A 20,736-nucleotide genomic window follows, 5' to 3' on the forward strand; every position below is an offset into this window, starting at 1 on the left:
AGGTCCGGAGTTCGAGACCAGCCTGAGCAAGAGCGAGACCCCGTCTCTACTAAAAATAGAAAGAAATTATCTGGCCAACTAAAAATATATATGCAAAAAATTAGCCGGGCATGGTGGCGCATGTCTGTAGTCCCAGCTACTTGGGAGGCTGAGGCAGTAGGATCGCTTAAGCCCAGGAGTTTGAGGTTGCTGTGAGCTAGGCTGACGCCACGGCACTCACTCTAGCCCGGGCAACAGAGTGAGACTCTGTCTCAAAAAAAAAAAAAAAAAAAATTTTTTTTTTAGAGACGAGGTCCTGCTACATTGCCCAGGTTGGTCTTCAACTCCTGGCCTCAAGCAATTCTCCCACATTGTTGAGATTACGGGCATGACCCACCATGTCCCGAGAATTTTAAGGAAGAAAAAGACAGCCACACGGTTTCCAGTTCAAGAATATCCTGATATTACTAATCAAATCAGGAAACCCAGTCAGATAAACTAGTTTGTGATGTCAGGCATGTTTTTATTAATATATTTTAAGCATCAGTGGGACATTATATTTAGCAATATTTAGTGGGCACTATAAAGTTCAGAATAAAGTTTAATAGAAACAATGTTGTTATAGAGAGAGATCTGGAAGCTAATGAAATTTCCCAGAAAGAAGGAATATAAAAGAAAACTTAATATAAAACCTTAGAAAACACCTATTACTTAAGAGTCAGAAAAACTGGTAAAAAAGATGAATGAGAATAAAGATGTCTGAGGACTAGATAAGAATTACGCAAAGCTAAGAAAAAAAAAGTGTCGAGAAGGAAGAGTGAGTACCTGGCTGCCAAATGGATTTTAGGAGGCTATGATTTCCATGAAGAAATGAATAAAGTTCTGCAAAAATAGAAGTGAAATGACCAAAACTAGCCTAAGGAGAAATAAACTTGACTGGTCCCACTACCAGAAATAGAATCACATCAGAAGTTAATAGCTCGACACAAAGACAGTAACCAGTATAGGTTTCGCAGGTGAGATCTGTTACATATTCAAGGGAAGGTGAGACTACCCAACACAGACACTTTCAAAGACAGGAGCTTTCAGTGGGAGCCACAATCTTCCAGTAATTTGCCAAAATGACAAACACAAAGGTAAAGAGGAGAGGCATCTAATACATGTCCTCTAGGCCTTTTACAAAACATGGAGCTGTTCCTTTGGCCATACACATGCCAATCTACAAGAAAGGTGGTATTGCAGAGATCCAGGGAATGCGTACTGTTCAAAAAAGCATGCCCTACAAATGTTACTATGGCAAAACTGGAAGAGTCTACAATGTTACCCAGCATGCTGTTGGCATTGTTGTAAACAAACAAGTTAAGGGCAAGATTATTGCCAAGAGGATTAATGTATGTATTGAGCATATTAAGCACGCTAAGAGCCAAGACAGCTTCCTGAAATGTGTCAAGGAAAATGATCAGAAAAAGAAGGAAGCCAAAGAGAAAGGTACCTGGGTTCAACTGAAGTGCCAGCCTGCTCCACCCAGAGAAGCACACTTTGTGAGAACCAATGGAAAGGAGCCTGAGGTGCTGAGACCTGTTCCCTATGAATTCATGCCATAAGATGTGTAAAAAAAATAAAATAAAAAGACTCCCAGACTGTAAAAATGTTTCTCTTCATTGCATATAAGTGTGATGTCTCCATCCCCAAAGAAATATTTAAAGCAAAAAAAAAAAAAAAAGAGAGGAAAAAGATGGAGCACTTTTCCCAACTCATCTTGATATCCAGAATACAGAAAGAATTCCTTTAAGTCACTAAGAAAATGAAAAATGATCCAATGGAGAAAATAGGCAAAGGCAGGAATAGTACTGCAGAACAAACAAAATATAAATGGCCCATAAGAACCTCAATAGACACTAGCGAAATGTGAGCCCAAAGTTCAACATACCATTTTACTCCAATAGATTTAACAAAATTTAAGGATTACGATATTCTTGCATATGTTCACTAGGTGTTAAGTACCAGAACATTCATAGCAGCATTGTTAGCTACTGTTTGTTCAGCACTGACAAAAATGACAAAGCCCAATTATACGGTAAGAGAAAGGATAATAAATTGCAGTACATTTATACAGTAAGAAAACTATGCAGTAGTGAAAGCAAAAGAGCTTTAGTTACACGAATCAATGTGGCTGGCTCAATCTTAAAATCTTAATTCTTGACCTCTGAAAAAAGCAATTTTCTGAAGAATACATGCAATATTGTAGAAACCCCCAAAATGGGGAAAAAACTGTATCAAATAAAACTATAAAGAAAAGCAGGGATTGATTTAGGTGACGAAGGGGCACCCAGAAGCCTTCAAAGGTAAATGTTATATTTCTTAAGCTGGGTAGTAGGTACAAGTATTTGTTATATTACTCAAAAAATGGTATTAATATTTCACAATTTTTAAAACGTTTTAAAACTGAGAGGAAATAATTGATAGAAAAGTATTTTAAATATACTCAAGGGGCCGGGCACAGTGGCTCACGCCTGTAATCTTAGCACTCTGGGAGGCTGAGGCAAGAGGATTGTTTCAGCTCAGGAGTTCAAGACCAGGCTGAGCAAGAGTGAGATGCCATCTCTACTAAAAATAGAAAAATTAGCCCAGCGTCAGGGTTCACGCCTGTAGCCCCAGCTACTAAGGAGGCTGAGGCAGGAGGATTGCTTGAGCCTAGGAGTTTGAGGTTGCAGTGAGCTATGATGATGCCACTGCACTCTAGCTGGGGTGACAGAGTGAGACTCTGTCTCAAAAAAAAAAAAAGAGGAGGAGGAGGAGGGAGGAGGGGAGAGGAGGAGGAGGAGGAGGGATAAAATAAAACATTCTGATAAACATGGGGTTCTATTTAAAAAAACCTGAGATATAATTCGCATAGTATAAATTTCATTCGTTTAAAGTAGACAATTCAGAGGTTTTTTGTATATTCAGAGTTGCACAACTATCACCACTATCTAATTTCAGAACATTTCATCACCCCAAAAAGAAATCGCCCCATTAACACTTTCCTCCAACTACTGGAAACCACTTATCTACTTTCTGTCTTTGTAGATCATTCTAACATTCTATATAAGCGGATTCATATAATATGTGACCTTTGTGCTAGTTCTTTTCACTTAGCATGTTTTCAGGGTTTATCCATGTGGTAGCATATAACAGTATTTCATTAATTTTTATGGCCAAATAATACTCCATGATATGGATATACCATACTCTGTTTATCCATTCATCAGCTGGTGAGCATTTGGGTTGTTTCCATCTTTTGGCTGTTATAAATAAAGTTGCTATAAACATCTGTGTCTAAGTTTTTGTATTGACATATGTTTTCAATTCTTTCAAGTATGTACCTAGGAGTAGAATTGCTCGGGGGATTTTTCCACTTTTAAGACATCTTTAAAGAGAATTTAACATTTATATGAAAATTTAATAAATGTTTGGTTTACAATAAAATCATACATGCCTGTAGCTTTAGGAAACTATTTTACTGAAACTATTATTACTATTAACTATTATTACTGAAACATCTGAATAATTTATTTCATCCTTTTGCCCCTTAGTTTGAAGTCAATCAACTCACATATTATTTACCTTGTCCTTTTTCAAGGAAAATGATTTTGGATTCTGGAAGAAAATTAGATCCAGTCACAATCATTTCATGACCTCCATTTACAGAACAGCTGTTGATACTGTACTTCTCAATATGAGGAAGTTCTTGAGCAGATCTCTGGGCTGTTTTTTTTTTTTTTTTTTAAGAGTTGAGAAGAAACAAAATATTAGTTAAAAATCTTTCATACATAAATGACAAACTCAAGCTACAAAATGAAAATAAAGAGAAGTAAATTTGGGGATCAGTTGATTGAGCCTTTTCAAATTCAAGACAATGGTAACAATACTTACTAAAAGAACTAAGTTGTTTAGAAAACAAAATAGATATATTAAATTTATGGATTTCTACATTATTTTCTTATACTACAACTATTAAGAAACTAATAAAGAGAAATTAATTAATATCTTCAATTTCATATTGACTCCAACACATTTTCCTCATCTGCTTTTCTCTTTTTAGCTTAAATCTTTAATGTATTTCTTCCATACAACTATCTGTTAAAATTTGTAAATCTAATATTATTACAAAAAGCACATAATTCCAAAGGTGTATAATTTCATAGAATACAATTAAGAGAGGACAAGTTTTTAAAGAACTATTGTAGGAGAAACACCAAGTAACCCTTTCATCAAGAGAATAACCTAGATCATTGTTGAGACATCAGACTTCCATTTTGGACAATTTTCTAAACAAAATAACTGAAACATACATGAAATACACATTTTAATACTGAATTTTTAGAAATGGCTATAAATGTTTCTATAGTGACTGCACATTTCTCTGCCTTCCCAGGGTATATGGAACATAATGTAATTTTTCTTAATGCATAGAGTCATTATTTAAATCAACTTTTATAAACAGCATCCTTGGCGCCATCTTTCTAATACTGACTGGTTCCAAGTTGCTACATTTTCTGGAGATCCTATTTCTGGATAGGATCTTTTCTTTCTTTCATTTTTAAGTGCTTGGGCTTCAAGTTGTAGATTATATTTCTTTTGATTGCTTAGGTTCTCTAATAATGGTTTCTTGCCAAATACCTAGATACTTAGGTTTCTCCTAGAATTAAAACATATTTAAAAAGTGTTAATTATACTCTCTGTTTACATTTGGAAAACAAGTGTACTTTTAGTCCTACTGCATGGGTTGAAAACTAGTGGCTTTGAAGATCAGCTGTGTTTTGTTTGGCTAACACAGCATTTTAAAGAGATTTAAACTTAAATGCCTTGGAAAACATGCACACCCACTTCACCATAGCTCCTATCTCTCCCAACTATTTAACACCTAGCCACAAAAAGTACATCTGCCCCATTCAAAGAGAATATTAAAACAGACCCTTCATAGGCAATCAGTCTGGGATTTAGGATCAACGACCACTTCAGGATCAACTACCAAGCACCAACCCAAATCTCAGAAAATACCCATATCTCTACTATTCTAAATAGCTCACAGAGAACAGGCCTGAAAACAACACTAATTACAGGTACATTCTATGTAACAACAAAAATGAGTTCAACAGATGGGCACAGCCATATTAAAAAATTACTCATGTGCTAAAAATAGTATTTTTGAAGAATATTTAACGAGAAGGAAAATTGCCCATGACATAATAATAAATGAAAAAAAGCAAAACAAGATATAAAACCAGGCCAGGCATGGTGGCTCACACCTGTAATCCTAGCACTTTGGGAGTCTGACACATAAGGATTACCTGAGGCCAGCCTAAGCAACATAGCAAGACCCTATCGCTACAAAAAATTAAAAAAATTAGCCAGTGTGGTGGTATGGGCCTGTAGTCCCAGCTACTCAGGAGGCTGAGGCAGAAGGATTGCTTGAGCCCAGGAGTTTGAGGTTGCAGTGAGCTGTGATGACACCACTGCATTCCAGCCTGGGAACAGAGACCCTGTCTCCAAAAAAAAAAAAAGAGAGAAAGAGAGAGACATAAAATTGTATCAGGTAAGCTCACTTAAAAACTATTTTGTGTGTGTATATAAAAGAGAGAATATAAAAACATACAAAAATATTAAAAAAGAAATCTAAAAAAGGTTACTAGTGACTATTTCTGGGTAGTCATATTACAAAAGATTTAATACTATACTCTTTGTACCAGTCTGCATTTTCTATATTCTCAATAATAATCACATACTTTATGAACAAAAAAGAAAAAGTTAAAAATCATTTGAGTAACTTCATCTCAAAAACTCAAACTAAGGCCGGGCACGGTGGCTCATGCTTATAATCCTAGCACTTACAGGAGACCAAGGCAGGAGCATTGCTTGACCAGCCTAACAAGAGCTATATCCCATCTCTACTAAAAAAATAGAAAAATTAGCTGGGCATTTCGGTGCATGCCTGTAGTCCCAGCTACTCAGGAGGCTGAGGCAAGAGGATTGCTTAAGCCTAGGAGTTTGAGGTTGCAGCAAGCTATGATGATGCCACTGCACTCTAGCTGGAGCAACAGAGCGAAACTCCGCCTCAAACAAAAACAAAAACAAAAACAAACTCAAATTACTATATAAACTTGAATTATTTAAATTACTTTGTTTTTAAAAATAGAGACATCTATGCTTATATGGGCATAGAACACTCTGGCAGGATAAAGAAGCTGGCAATGGTAGCTTCTTCTAAGAAGGGGAGGCTGGGTGCAGTGGTTCACGCATGTAATCCTAGCATTCTGGGAGGCCAAGGTAGGAGGATTGCTTGAGCTCAGGAGTTCAAGACCAGCCTGAACAAGAGCAAGACCCCGTCTCTACTAAAAATAGAAAAATTAGTTGCGCGTGGTGGTGCACACCTATAATCCCAGCTACTCAAGAGGCTGAGGCAGGAGAATTGCTTGAGCCCAGGAGTTTATGGTTGCTGTGAGCAAGGCTGACACCATGGCATTCTAGCCCAGATAACAGAGTGAGACTCCATTTCAAGGAAAAAAAAAAACAAAAAACAAAAAAATATATATATAAGAAGGGGAACTGGTTGACTCAGAAATTTACTTTGTACACTATACTCTTTATTCTTTATGAATTTAGTACCATGTATCTATATTATCTATTAAAAATTAACATAAAAATTAGTTTATAGTGAATTCTATTACCATAGATTTACTCAGTGATTCCCACAGTCAGCTGGGAAACAATAAAGTATTAGCCCAATTCAGCAAACAGAAAAAGGAGGCATGAAAAGGATACACCCAGGTGTAATACCAAACTAAGAATACATATGGCTAACAAAAATAAAATGGCAGAAATGGCTGTAATTGTATCTATAGTGACTCCACGTTTCTCTGCCTTCCCAGGTACATGGAACATAATCTAATGTTTATGTTTCTAAAGGAAACATTTTTCCTTTTTAATATAAGAGTACTAAGAAAACCCATGTTCTAAGCACAGCTCTGTCACCAACAAGCAAATAACCTTGGATGAGTACTTGAGATACTTGTGCCTCAGATTCCTCCTATGCAAAATTATAGCATGGAATTAGAACATTCCAAGTCTATGCCCTGAAGATCTAAATACTAGTCATACCAGCTAACTTGTCCAAGATCCATAGTTCTACATGACCTGAGTAGATGTCAGGTTCTAGGGCCCTTTCTTATATCTTGCCTTTGTATATGGAAGGAAAAAACATTCAATGACTTAATCTGATGTTGTAAATAATTTTATGGTTAAAAAAAAAACCAAACACTCCATAAGTCTTATTTAGCCAAGGGGACAATTTGCAGAGACAATTATTTTCCAACATGAAGGCTGACATTTTAATGAAACAATGATTACCAAGTGACACTTAAAAGTATTAGAATCATAGCTTCATGACCTGGTCCTCAGATGCCATCAGCCCACTTTCCTCATTTAAAGATAAGAAAACTATGGTCAATAGAGTTAGTCTACAGTCACATAGCTACCTAGGGCCAAACTATTGTAAGAAGCCATTTTAAAATTCCAAGATCAGTACTATTCCCACCTAAACATGTTAGCTTATTTCCATATGAGAAAATCAAACAAGCAACCCAGACGCTTATGCTTCAGTTTACACTTCTGATGCACACATTAAATTATAAACAAAACAGAAAATAAACTATTATAAGCAAAATCTTTAAACATCATCACAAGCTCACTTACAGCACTCCACAGGTATAGAAGCTATCTGTAGAGAAAGGACTTTTCCATTGGGCTGTGGGATGTGTACACGAAACACAAGTCGTACTCTAGTATTCTTTCTGCCAATATCAGTTTCTCCTTTTCGAAGTTCTATATCTGAATTGCGGAGTTTCAAAATACCTGCACAGTCAATACTAAAGAGAAAAATATAAAAATTTAATTTTGTTATTAATAATCATGTTTCTAAACAATTCAACTACATAAATATGGTTAATTTGTTGGGAAAGAACTATCCAAAATCATGTCAAAAAAGAAAGATATGTATGATTGTTACTCTCTGGTATTTCAATTTAGGGATTAAAAATATTTTTGTATGATAAAAGTGCAATAGTTAAGTATGGTAGATTGCCTACAAAGACAGCTGTCAATAATTCTTCCCCATTCCTGTACTCACATGCTTCTCCTCCTGCCATAAAGAGGGTATATTCTAGCCCGGCATCAAGTTTGCTTTTGATATAAGGATTATCAATGAGATGTAGAAGAGTTTTGGGACAGGTTTTAGGGAAAAGCTCTTTTAAGAGGCCTGACTCAAACGGAAGTTCCCTTTTATCCTTCTTCCCACCCATTTCTCCTTCTTATTACTTCTGGAAGAATAATCCCTTCTGGAAATTATTCCTTCTGATTGTAATGGCTAGAGCTCCAGAAACCATTTTGGATTACAAGGCAATCTGGAGGATGGAAACAACACGCTAAAGATGGCAGAGAAGAAAAAGCTTGCTTGAGGTCCCAATATCTTACAAAGCCACTGTGCTAGCCCTAAAATTTCTTTCTGTAAATTTCTCTTATGTGATAAAAAACTAAACCTCTAATTGCTTAAGCCACTGCATTTTAGGTTTTTGTTTTAGGCAACCAGAATCCTAACTAATCCACCTTAACAAAATTCTATTGCATTCTCATTCAGAAGTTGGCCACCTCATTTTATTTGCAAATGGGTCGAATGGGATGCCTAGAGGGAAAGTCAGAAGTTTTCCTTAAGGAAGTCAGGTGAGGTGGCTCACACCTGTAATTCTAGCACTTTGGGAGGCCAAGGCAGGAGGATCACTTTGAGGCCAGGAGTTCAAGACCAGCCTGAGCAACATAGCAAGACCCTAGCTCTACAAAAATTAGAAAAATTAGTTGGGCATGGTGGCATGTGCCTGTAGTCCCAGCTACTTGGAAGGCTGTGACAGGAAGATCCCTTGGGCCGAGGAGTTTGGGGTTGCAGTAAGATATGATGACACCACTTGCACTCTAGCTCAGGCAACAGAGTGAGACTCTGTTTCAAAAGAAAAAAAAAGTTTTCCTTAAAGAAACTTAACAATCATAATTACACTGCAATTGTTTATTTATTGTCTACCCTATTACACTGTGAGCTATTTGATGTTCATATACAGTATTTTTATCCCTATCACCTAGGATGATGCTTGTATATGGTCCATAAACATTTGTTGAATTGAATTTTCTTTCTGGAAATATGCTACCACCTTAGCAAATGTAAATTTATTTATATAATGTTATTTAGTTAACTTAGAACAATGCACTTTGTATTTACATTTAAAAAAATACATTTTTTCTGAAGGGTGTTTCAGGAGGAAAAAAAGAACTGCCCATTTTAGGGTATGTTTCAAGATACCTGGCGGACATATTGTTTTCAGGAAGAAGTGGAATTTCCAGAACTTTTGTGCTGGCAATTATTATCTCTTGGCTTGCAGTAGCAACTGTCTTCCCGGTGATTCGATGCACCTGGTAAAATGCATGAGGTCGTAAATACCGATCATCTGCTGTTCCAATAAACATCTGTAGATTTATCGGCTTTTCACTGTAGCCCAGGAGCTAATTAGGAAGAACAAACACAGAAAAGCACAATTCATTATCCATGCATTTTACAATAAGCTTACAATAGTAAGTTCATCATATCTGTATCATGTACCACTGATACATAAAATGTTATTTCAAAAATGACCAAAACAAAGCAAGTAAAATATAACATTGGAATATGTTACACAAAGGATGCAGGGTTTCGGTTTTGTAGATTTTTTTGATAAAAATCTGGATCAACAAAAATTTGAGGCCTTCTGACTCTGCAGTACAGAACACAAAAGAAATGCTGATTCTGTACCCTAGGCAACATTAACCATTCAGACTAGACCTAAAGACTTGGGTGTGGGAAGGTCCTGTAACAGGCTGTTAATATCAGAGGTACTTTGGAAAACTCTATTCTATAAATTACAAATTTAGAATTTCAACTTGCTTAACAAGCCTGGGCTACTTGACTTTTCTTGGTACCTACCCTTCACTATTGTTAGGTTAAGATGACTTATATGGGACTCACATGGGGAAAGACCAGGAGCTGCTGGAGGCAAAAATAGCCACCACAAGAAAGGAGGCAATTAAAAGAAACAGAGCCTCAAGAAGTATACAAATAGCTCTTAAGGAGAATTAGAATCGCTGAGTAGTACCTATCTGACCCATCTTCATACAGGTAACAACTATAAACTGGAACAAATGTAAAGAATGACTTGAAAGCATGGTGACCAATCACAAATAAGCAGATACTGATAAACTGACATATTTCTGAGAAGGAAATAACACAAGCTGTGTCTCCGGTTTTGTGGTTTTTAACCTGCGGGAAAGCCACAGTCTATGCCTTACACAGCAGCTGAAACTTTCATAAAAAAACCTACAGTATGAATTCAGGGTTCTGGAGAACTGAGTACAGAGTCTGAGACAATCACAGCCTCTGGAAAGAAAGAGGGAAATCTCAGTAAGGAGACAGTCAGAGAAGGGGAGCTCCAAACTATACATATAAACTCTGCCCAAACCTTTGGCTGATCTCTGAACCATGCTCAAACAGCACAGACTCCAAGTAGCCCAACTATGACTAAAATAACTGAAAGGAGATTTTGAGCTGCCACAAACCATAGGGGAGACAGGTTTCCACTCCAACCAAGTGCCCGCTTAAACAAACAAATTCAACTTTGGAAGTAAGAGCGTATACGTGTGTGTTCCGTTGAGATGTAGTTCTTTATATATTCTTAATACTAATCCCTTCTCAGATATATGATTTACAAATATTTTCTCCTATTCTGTAGGTTGTCTTTTAATGTTCTTGCTAGTGTTCTTTGATACACAAAAGTTCTTAATTTTGATGAAGTCCAATTTATCTATTTTTTATTTTGTTGCCTGTGGTTTTGGTGTCATATGGGTAAAATCTTTGCTAAGTATATCAAGACAACTTTCCTCAATGTTGTCTTCTAAGAGTTTTATAGTTTTACCTTTTACATTTAGGTCTTTGATCCATTTTGAGTTAATTTTTATATCTGGTATAAGGTAAGAGTCCAATTTTATTCTTTTGCATGTGGATATCCAGTTTTCCTAGCACCTTTTATTGAGAAGACTAGCATTTCTTTACTGAATGGTCTTGGTACCCTTGTTGAAAATCATTTGACCTTACATGTGAGGGTTCATCTCTGGGCTAGCTATTCTATTCCACTGGTCAGTCTTTATGCCAGGACCATAATGTTTTAACTACTGTAGCAAATTGGGAAGTATGAATTATCCAACTTTGGTTTTCTTTTTTAAGGGCTGTTTTGGCTATTCAAGGTCCCATGCAATCCCATGTGAATTTAAGGATTTCCCTTTCCATTTGTGCAAAAAAGGCTGTTAGAATTTTGATAGGTATTATATTGAATCTATGGATCACTTTCAGGAGTCCTGACATCTTAAATCTTAACAATGCTAATTCTTCCTATTCAAGAACACAGGACGTCTTTCCACTTGTTTAGATTCTCTTTAACTTCTTCCAGCAATGTTTTGTAGTTTTTAGCATACAAGTCTTACACCTCCTTAGTTAGATTTATTCCCATAATCTTTTTGATGCTATTATACATGGAATTACTTTTTTTTTTTTCATCATTTTTTAGCCATTTCATCCCAATGGAATTACTTTTTAACTTTTTTTTAGACAGTGTCTTGCTCTGTTGCCGGGCTACAGTGCCGTGGTGTCAGCCTAGCTCACAGCAACCTCAAACTCCTGGGCTCAAGCAATCCTTCTGCCTCAGCCTCCCGTGTAGCAGGGACTACAGGCATGTGCCACCATGCCAGCTAATTTTTTCTATATAGTTTTAGTTGTCCAGCTAATTTCTTTCTATTTTTAGTAGAGACGAGGTCTCACTCTTGCTCAGGCTGGTCTTGAACTCCTGACCTTGAGTGATCCTCCCGCCTCAGCCTCCCAGAGGGCTAGGATTACAGGCATGAGCCACCACGCCCGGCCTAATTTAGCATTTTTATCATAGTTATTCTAAAGTCTCTTTCTGACAACCCCAACATCTAATCTAAGCCATCTCTGGGTCTGCTACCATTGATTGTTTCTCTCTTTAAGGTAGGTCACATTTTCTCTTGTGTATGTGGTTTGTTTATTATATATTAGACATTTTGTATTAAAAAACTGCTTGAGACTGAAGCAGAAAATATTTACCTCCAGAAAGGGATATGCTATTTCTTTTGTCAGATCACAGTTCTTAAGCTGTGTCTAGACTTTACTAAAGCTTTAGTCTGATTCAATATAGCACTGGCTTCCAAGGCTTTGAAGGTATAGTAAATCTCTTTGTTCAGCAGGGCATGGAATCTTTTTTTTTTTTTTTTCCATAAACTGAACCAAGTGGTAGGGGCATGGAATCTTAGTGCTAGTCAGATTCCAGAGATCTGCCTATGCTTCCCAACCAAGTCTCCAGCCCTTGAAACTGTTAGAAGACCTTTCTCTGATTCACTACCTGGCTGCTTGGTTTTTAATCTATGAGGAGTTCTCTATGCTCTTCAGTCCTGCTATTTCATTTGTGAGCCTCAGAATATCTCTTTCAGCTGTTTCTCAACCTTTGAGAGTTTCTGCCTTTTTGGAACTTTTGGGTCTTTTGAGAGTGCCTTGAAGAGATTTTTCTCAGGTCTCCTAATAATACTCCAGTCTTTTGTAAATGAGAGCTCTTCTGCCATGCCTCTTCTCCTTTGAGATGGTGGCTTTCTTGCACTTGGTGGAGTCTTGCACGTGACTGTTTTATTCACACGTGCTATCCCTTCCCTGGCTTTACAGTGGAGTCTGTAACTAGGCAACTTCATAATTTATTGATTATCCTCCTCCACCCAAGAAAAGATATTAAGACTTTTGCCTATTATTAGATAATATAATTTGCCCACGATGACTTTCAGTCCTTTAACAGTTACAGAGAAACACTTAAAGCCTAGGCAATAGCTTTGTAATAGTTCCCCTTGTTTTTACTCTTGTTTCCCTACAGCACCGTTCTCTGTCCAGGAGCCAGAACAAGCTTACAACATAAACTGGATAATTTTACCCCTCTATTTAGAACTCTCTAATGGCTTCCCTTCACATTCAGAATTAATTAAAATTCCCTACAATGGTTTTCACAGTCTATGTGATTTGGGCCCTGGCTAACTTGTTGGCCTTAACTTTTCCCACTCTTTCCTTTCTACAGTCTACCCTAGCCATGCTGGCCTTATTGCATGAATCACTAAGCTCTGATACTTAATATTTTATACCTCAGGAATATTCTTCCCTCTGATCTTTATGTTACTTCACTCCTTCGCATGATTCAGTTCTGTACTCAAAGGTCAGCTCCCTCAGAGAAGACTACTATATCCAAAATATCACATCTCTGTCCCCTTATCCTGTGTTATTATTTTTCATATTTACTACTATCAAAATTGTATTATATATTATTTATTATCCATCCAAGTACCATATAAGTTCCAAAAAGGCAGAAACTGTCTTGTTCACCATTCTATCCTTTCCTCCTTTTATTTAGGATCCATTACGGAAATGTTACTGCTTGAGCCAGTATTATACAGGTGACACTAAAAGAAAGACTAAAGTGGAATGTATCAAATTTTAAGGAATTACTTAAGCTCCTAAAAGGCAGAAATTTATTCTTAATAATATAAGATGTGGGCAAGCACATAACAAATCAATTAAGGCTCTATGAAGGAGATAAAGAAAAGAATCATGGAAATAAGCTAAGAGGCTGAAGCACTAAAATCATGTGTACTGAGAGTTTAAACTAGGGCAGAGGTAGGAACATAAATAGAAAACAGGAAGGGAAAATGATGAATGGAATAAATCTTTCCCATGAGGCCTTAAAGAGACTTTTTTAACTGACTACATATAGAACAAAAGAGGAAACAAGTCAAAAGTTCTGAGCTTCAGTATCCAGGAGAACGGGGGTATCACTAGCAAATAAAGAAACTGAAGAAGTCACTGATTTAGAACAGATGTAGAGAAGAATGGCCTCTATTAAAAAGTCAAACAACAATGGATACTGGCGAAGATGCAGAGAGAAAGGAATGCTTATGCACTGTTGGTAGGACTGCAAATTAGTACAACCTCTATGGAAAACATATGGAGATTCCTCAAAGAAATAGACATAGACTTACCATTCAACCCAGCAATCCCACTACTGGGTATCTACCTAAAGGAAAGTAAGACATTTTATAAAAAAGAAACCTGCACTAGAATGTTTACTGCAGCACAATTCACAATCACAAAGATGTGGATCAGCCTAAGTGCCCATCAATTCACGAGTGGATTAAGAAAATGTGATCTCTCTCTCTCTGCGCGCACGCACGCACACACGCACACACGCACACACACACACACACACACACACACACACACCATGGAGTACTATTCAGCCATAAAAAGGAATGAAATAATGTCTTTTGCAGCAACTTGGATGGAATTGAAGACCATTATCCTAAGTGAAGTATCTCAGGAATGGAAAAACAAACACCACATGTACTCTTTTTAATAACTAGGAGCTAATTGATGGGAACACATGACACAAAGAGATGTAAAGGTCATAGGAAATTAAGAAAGGGAGGGAGGGGAAATTATAAAAACCTACCTGTTGGGTACAATGAACACTAATCAGGTGATGGGCACACTAAAAGCCCCGACTTAAGCATTATAAAAGGTATCCATGTAACAAAAACATTGGCACCTTCTTAATATTTTGAAATAAAAAATAATGAAAGAAATAAAGAATGGGACTGGGCATCTGGAAACTGGTAGCTTTCTTTATAAGAAAGAAAGAAATACACAAAACTCTATAGCTACAAGAATCAATTACAATTAAAAATTTATATAAAAAAAGAACGGGTATAAAGATAAAGTAATGACACATTGTATTGAAGGTAATATTGAGACATCTACATGCAAATATTAGGCAAATAAGATGCCGATGCTTTTACCCCAGCCATAGTGTTATAATACAATAAACACAATGCTTTGGTATGTAATTTGATAACAAGATAATACAGTCCACTGTGCCTTGAAAGAATGACATTTGATATCTGCTTCCTTTCTCTTGTTTTGACATGGTAAATATGCATTGATTTTTTTTTTAAGTCCCAATACAGCAGTACTTGTGGCACTTGAAACACTATTGAATTTTAACAGCATCATTGTGATTTGTACTGCACTGAGCAGCAGTGTAAAGTGATGCGAACACCACATGTTCTTTCTTTCTCAACTCTGCCATTATAATGCAAAAATAGCCAGAGTCAATACATAAATGAAATGAGTGTAGTGGGTTCCTATACAACTTGTATGGATGCTCCATTTTTAATTTCATGTAATTTTCACATTATAATATATACAATACTATATAAAATAATATTTTTTTGGTTATTTTTTCTCCAACCATGTAGAAATGTGTAAAAACAATTCCTAGCTCACAACCTGTACAAAAACAAGTGGACAGCCAGTTTTGGCCTAAACAACCTTGGCCTACAACAAATTTTTTTTTTTTTTTTTTAAAGAGACAGGGTCTCACCCTGTCACCCAGGGTGGAAGGCGACAACCTCCAACTTCTGGCTCAAGTGATCCTCTCGACTGGACCTCTGGAGTAGCTAGAACTATAGGTGTATGCCACCACAACCAGCTAATTTTTAAATTTTTTGTAGAGACAAAGTCTCACAATGTTGCTCATTCAGGCTGGTCCCAAATTCCTGGCCTCAAGCGATCCTCCCACCATCACTTAAAGTGCTGGGATTACAGGCATGAGCCACTGTGCCTAGCCCAGAAAAGTATTTCTTAACTTGGACAGTATTACCCTCTGCAGGGCAGATGGGACGTGGGGAGGGTATTTTGAAATTTTGTGAAGGCACATAGTTGCCAACATGATAAGTAGGGTGCACTATGGACATTTAATGCAAAGGGGCCAAAGATTCAAATTCCTCTCAGTGGGATAATCATAGTTCCTCAAAGTGAAGGACTAGCTATGTCACAAAAAACTTGAGAATATACCACCTGTGAGCTAAAATAAAATCTTAAGCCCCCCCAGCTAACTGAATGGAAAGGGGACCTCGGAAATACCCTAAAGCTTAGTTGCTGGCCGTGAGAAGGGAGGTCAGATATGCCTCCTCATGCCTACCTCTCTTCTTGGAGATACCCTTTGTAACTTATTAACACGCCTAAGGCTATACAAGACAAAGTTTAAATCACACCTGTAGGTCATCAATTTTCTTAACAGATCACTTGAGTCTGGGTATGCGTGTATACCTGTTGGCTTGTCTCTGATTAACAGACTTAACTTAAAACGTTCCAAGCCTTTAGACAAAGCTTCATTTCTTTCACCAATCACAAATCAAAGAATCTTCAAACCCACCTGTAATGCCCCCTTTCAGATGCCCTGCCTTTTCCAGCCTTACCAATGTAAGCCTTCCATGTACTGATTTAAGACTTTACGTGTAATTCCTGTATCCCTGAAACATATAAAACCAAACTATATCCAACTATGATGAGACCATTCACTCAAGGCTTCTTGGCCGTAGCTCTCCAGGCCTCAGCTGTACATATCTGATTCAGAATAAACCTCTAAATAATTTTACAGAGTTTGGGTCCTTTACTGTTGACACACCAGACATTCATGTATTAGTATAAGAAAATGTTTATGAACTTAAAACCTAACTCCTTTATATATAAATGCCAAAAAATTGCAGTTTTAACATATATAAATTTTTCATGAATGCAGCTATCAAGTAAAAAGTTCATCATTTCAAAAAATCATGTCATTGCCAATAATGCCACTCATGGAATTTAGATTGTTGATCAACACACCTACCTCTACCTGTGTACCTGCAACACTCACATTGATACTGAGGTATAAATAACTACTTCACTGTGTCTTCTACAGTCATTACCAAGCCTTTTCATTTTGAAACAGACTTTTTAAAAAAAAATTTAGGCAGCCTCTCCCAAAACCAGAATAGGTTCAGAGAGACAAACATACTTTTTAAATATATAGTTTATTTATTTCTTCTTAATATTTCAGCTTTATACTGATTTTTTTTTTTTTTTTTGAGACAGGGTCCTGTCTCCCCAGGCTAGAGTGCCATGGCATCAGCCTAGCTCACAGCAACCTCAAACTCAGTTTGAGTAATCCAAAGTAAAAGCAAACTCAGTCTGAGGGTGCTGTGAGCTAAGCTGATGCCACGGCATTACCCAGGCAGACAGAGCAAGACTTTGTCATAAAGTAACATAACATAACATAACATAAAATAAAATAAAGTAAAATAAAATAAAAACTCCTGGGCTGGAGAGATCCTCCTGACTCAGTCTCCTGAGTAGCTGAACTATAAGTGTGGCCCACCACAACCAGCCCTACACATGTAATTTAAGAATATCAATATAAGAGGCTGGGCACGATGGCTCACACCTGTAATACCTGCACTTTGGGAGGCCAAGGCAGGAAGATCACTGGAAGCCAGGAGCTTGAGACTAGCCTGAACTACATAGCAATACCCTATCTCTACAAAAAATAGAAAAATTAGCCAAGAGTGGTGGCCTGCATCTGTACTCCTAGCTACTTGGGAGGTTGAGGCAGGAGGATTGTTCCAGCCCAAGAGTTTGAGGTTGCAGTGAGCTATGATGACGCCACTGTACTCTAGCCAGGAAGACAGAGCAAGACCCTGTCTCAAAACAACAACAAAATCCCCAACCAAACAAAATAATTATATATGTAGTCAATTATATTATCTTCAAATTTCCATTTCAAGTTAATAAAGTACAAAATATTTATTGAGAATCACTGGTCCAGAAGATTTGCAACTAAAAAGGCACAAAGACATAGGGGTACAACCACCAAAGGTTTATGACAATGTTTTATAGCAGGCAAGATTCTTTATTATAATTCATACTACAGAAACAATTCCAGATTCAAGAAAGATGATAAATCATAATTCCAAATACCCTTCTTAAAGAATATAAGTAAAATATATAGGAAACAAAATGGCTAATAAATAAATAGAAAAATGCTCAATAACCTATTTTAACCTATCAAAATACCAAAGAACAGAAAAGTGATAATAGCCTATGCAGACAATGTCTTTCCCCTCTTGTGGCTAATTTGTATGATGTTCATTTTTTGTTTGTATTTTGGTTTTGTTATTTTGTACCAGCCCTTCATGTATACTAAGGATAATAACCTTTGTCTGTCTCACAAATTGTAAATACATTTTTCAATTTATCACTGATTCTGGAGCTCAATTTCTGCTCCTCAAGAGGGAAACATTTTTATCTCTTCTAGCTGTTTCTTCTGGAATTTACTTCCATATTTCTAAACAGCATGTTTATACTGCTATTTCATATATTTTTTTCCAAGGTTAGATGTATTATCTTTTGATTATCTATCATGAAAGAGGCTGGCTCTTACATAACACATACACCTCTTCCTTCCCCCACTGTCCCAGTAAAGCTATACTTCTTTTTAAGTTAAATCAATGTTCAATGTTTGCATTATAAATATGTCCATGTTATTACAGCTGAGCCACATAGTGTATTTTAATTACACGTCCTTTTTCATACAACTTTCTGATTAGCCAGAGTTAATAACTGCCTTTTTTATATTTTTTTTCCATCAAAAGAAAGCTGAAGTAGCCTTTTATACTAGGCTTAGGTTTGGTTGCACATAACAAAAATCCAAAGTAAAAGTAACTTAAACATGTTAAAAGTAAAGTTTATTTCTCAGTTATCTGCAGGTCTTTTCTGTTGGACTAGGGAGTTTGTCTAAAGTAAATCCTCCTCCAATCTTCTGTCTAGAGAGCATAAACCTATCATAAGCATTGTAGGAATTAATAGGTCAGAGGTCTCACTATTCAGTATGAAGACTTTGATTATGCCTCTCCTTCCACCTCTATCCCATTTTAAGTATAGACTATTAAGCCTTGCCTTGAGCTCTTCTAGTATCTACAACCTCTACTTCATTCTAAAAAGTGAAACACCAGTATTCTCTTAGGGTAAGACAGGGGTTATTACTTGGCTGTACCACACAGCAAAGAAAAATAAGAGAAATCTAACTGCTTCTTTGTAGACTTTCACCCAACCTTTTCATTTTCAGTCTGACCTCATATCCCATTTTCAGAGATTCCTAGTGCCTCAAATTCCTGAGACTTTCCAGGGTTCTTGATGCAAATTGACCTGTGCTCCTTACTGGTTATTTCTCCCCATTCAGCAAGCTTAACTTGCAGCTGTCTACGTTTAGTAAACACACATTCAATTTATTACATTTAACTGGAAGGTACAGTTTTCTATAAATATTTTAATACTTATATAGTCAAGAAATCTATCAGTATTTTCATTTGTGATTCTTTTACATGTTTTAGTAAAACAAATTGATAAGTTTTAAAGCTTTAATTAAATGAAATTATTTCATAAAAATATAAAATGTCAACATGATCACAATAACAAAAACAAAGCCTAAATAAATAACTAAAAAAGAAATTGGAAAAGCGTGGGCATGTATTGTATGCATATATGCACACAAATGAAGTTTAGCCATTATTCTCTTTTGGTTTATATGACAGCAGATAGAGTGAGTGATAATGCTGCATGGCACTCATCCACAGTTAAACACAGAGGTGAAAGACTAAAGGCAGACAGTGGTTACATACTTTGCTTTAACTAAATTAGCTCACTGAATCCTAAAACTCCTATGGAGTACGTGTCATTTTTTTCCAGTTTACATGAAGAATCTCAAGCTAACAATGATGATGAAGCTTCCACTGACTCATGGCTATTAAGCGTTAGCCATACCTTTCTGCTATACCTGTTGCTCTTTTATGTCTAATCCTAGACTGAATAAATTATTCTATGGAACCAACTGTTCAGTGGAGAAAGTAACAGCAACAACTTTTACAACTTGCTTTTAAGTACTGTGAAGATGACAGCATCCATCTTGTTATCTCCAGAGCCTAGTATAGTACCTAGCACATTACAAGCCTTCAATCATCGTTGAATGAATAAATTTTGGAATAAGAGAGTACAATTCAGTGAAGCAAAGTAACTCATGAGGTTAGTCAATACATTATTTTTAAAAAAAGAATTATAGACAATAAAGTATCTGGTCAAAATGAGGTAGTTAAATCTAAAATAGAAAATACAAGCTGGGGCCAGGCATGGTGGCTTATGCCTGTAATCCTAGTACTCTGGGAGGCCAAGGCGGGTAGATTGTTTGAGCTCGGGAGTTCGAGACCAGCCTGAGCAAGAGCAAGACCCCGTCTCTACTAAAAAAAAATAGACAGAAATTAGCTGGACAACTAAAAATATATAGAAAAAAATTAGCCGGGCATGGTGGCACATGCCTGTAGTCCCAGCTACTCGGGAGGCTGAGGCAGAAGGATCACTTGAGCCCAGGAGTTTGAGGTTGCTGTGAGCTAGGCTGATGCCATGGCACTCTAGCCTAGGCAAAAGAGCAAAACTCTGTCTCAAAAAAAAAAAAAAAAAGGAAAAGAAAAAGAAAGAAAATACAAGCTGGGTATGATCCCAGCTACTTGGGAGTCTGAGGCAGGAGGATCACTTTAGCTCTGGAGTTTGAGGCTATAGCGAGCTGTGATTATGATATTGCACTCCAGCCTGGGTGACAGAGTGAGACACAATCAGAAAAAAGGAAAGCAGGAAGAAAAGAAGAAAGTAAGGAAAGAAAATAGGAAAGAAAGACA

At 36.7% G+C, this 20,736-nt stretch overlaps 1 protein-coding gene and 1 pseudogene across 3 annotated transcripts in view; one reads left to right on the forward strand and one right to left on the reverse strand.

Annotated features, from left to right (window-relative positions):
* NFATC3 (nuclear factor of activated T cells 3) overlaps nt 1-20,736 on the reverse strand; it is a 110,804-nt gene that overhangs the window by 44,983 nt on the left and 45,085 nt on the right. For all 3 annotated transcript variants that reach the window (XM_045533428.1, XM_045533431.1, XM_045533430.1), the window contains 3 exons: nt 9,365-9,564; nt 7,714-7,886; nt 3,586-3,726 (listed from right to left, as the gene is read on the reverse strand). In XM_045533428.1, coding sequence (XP_045389384.1) covers nt 3,586-3,726; nt 7,714-7,886; nt 9,365-9,564 — 514 coding nt within the window. The remainder of the gene's footprint in view (nt 1-3,585; nt 3,727-7,713; nt 7,887-9,364; nt 9,565-20,736) is intronic.
* LOC123625478 lies at nt 1,098-1,583 on the forward strand (annotated as a pseudogene).

Source organism: Lemur catta, chromosome 20, assembly GCF_020740605.2.
Source record: "Lemur catta isolate mLemCat1 chromosome 20, mLemCat1.pri, whole genome shotgun sequence".
NCBI lineage: Eukaryota > Metazoa > Chordata > Mammalia > Primates > Lemuridae > Lemur > Lemur catta.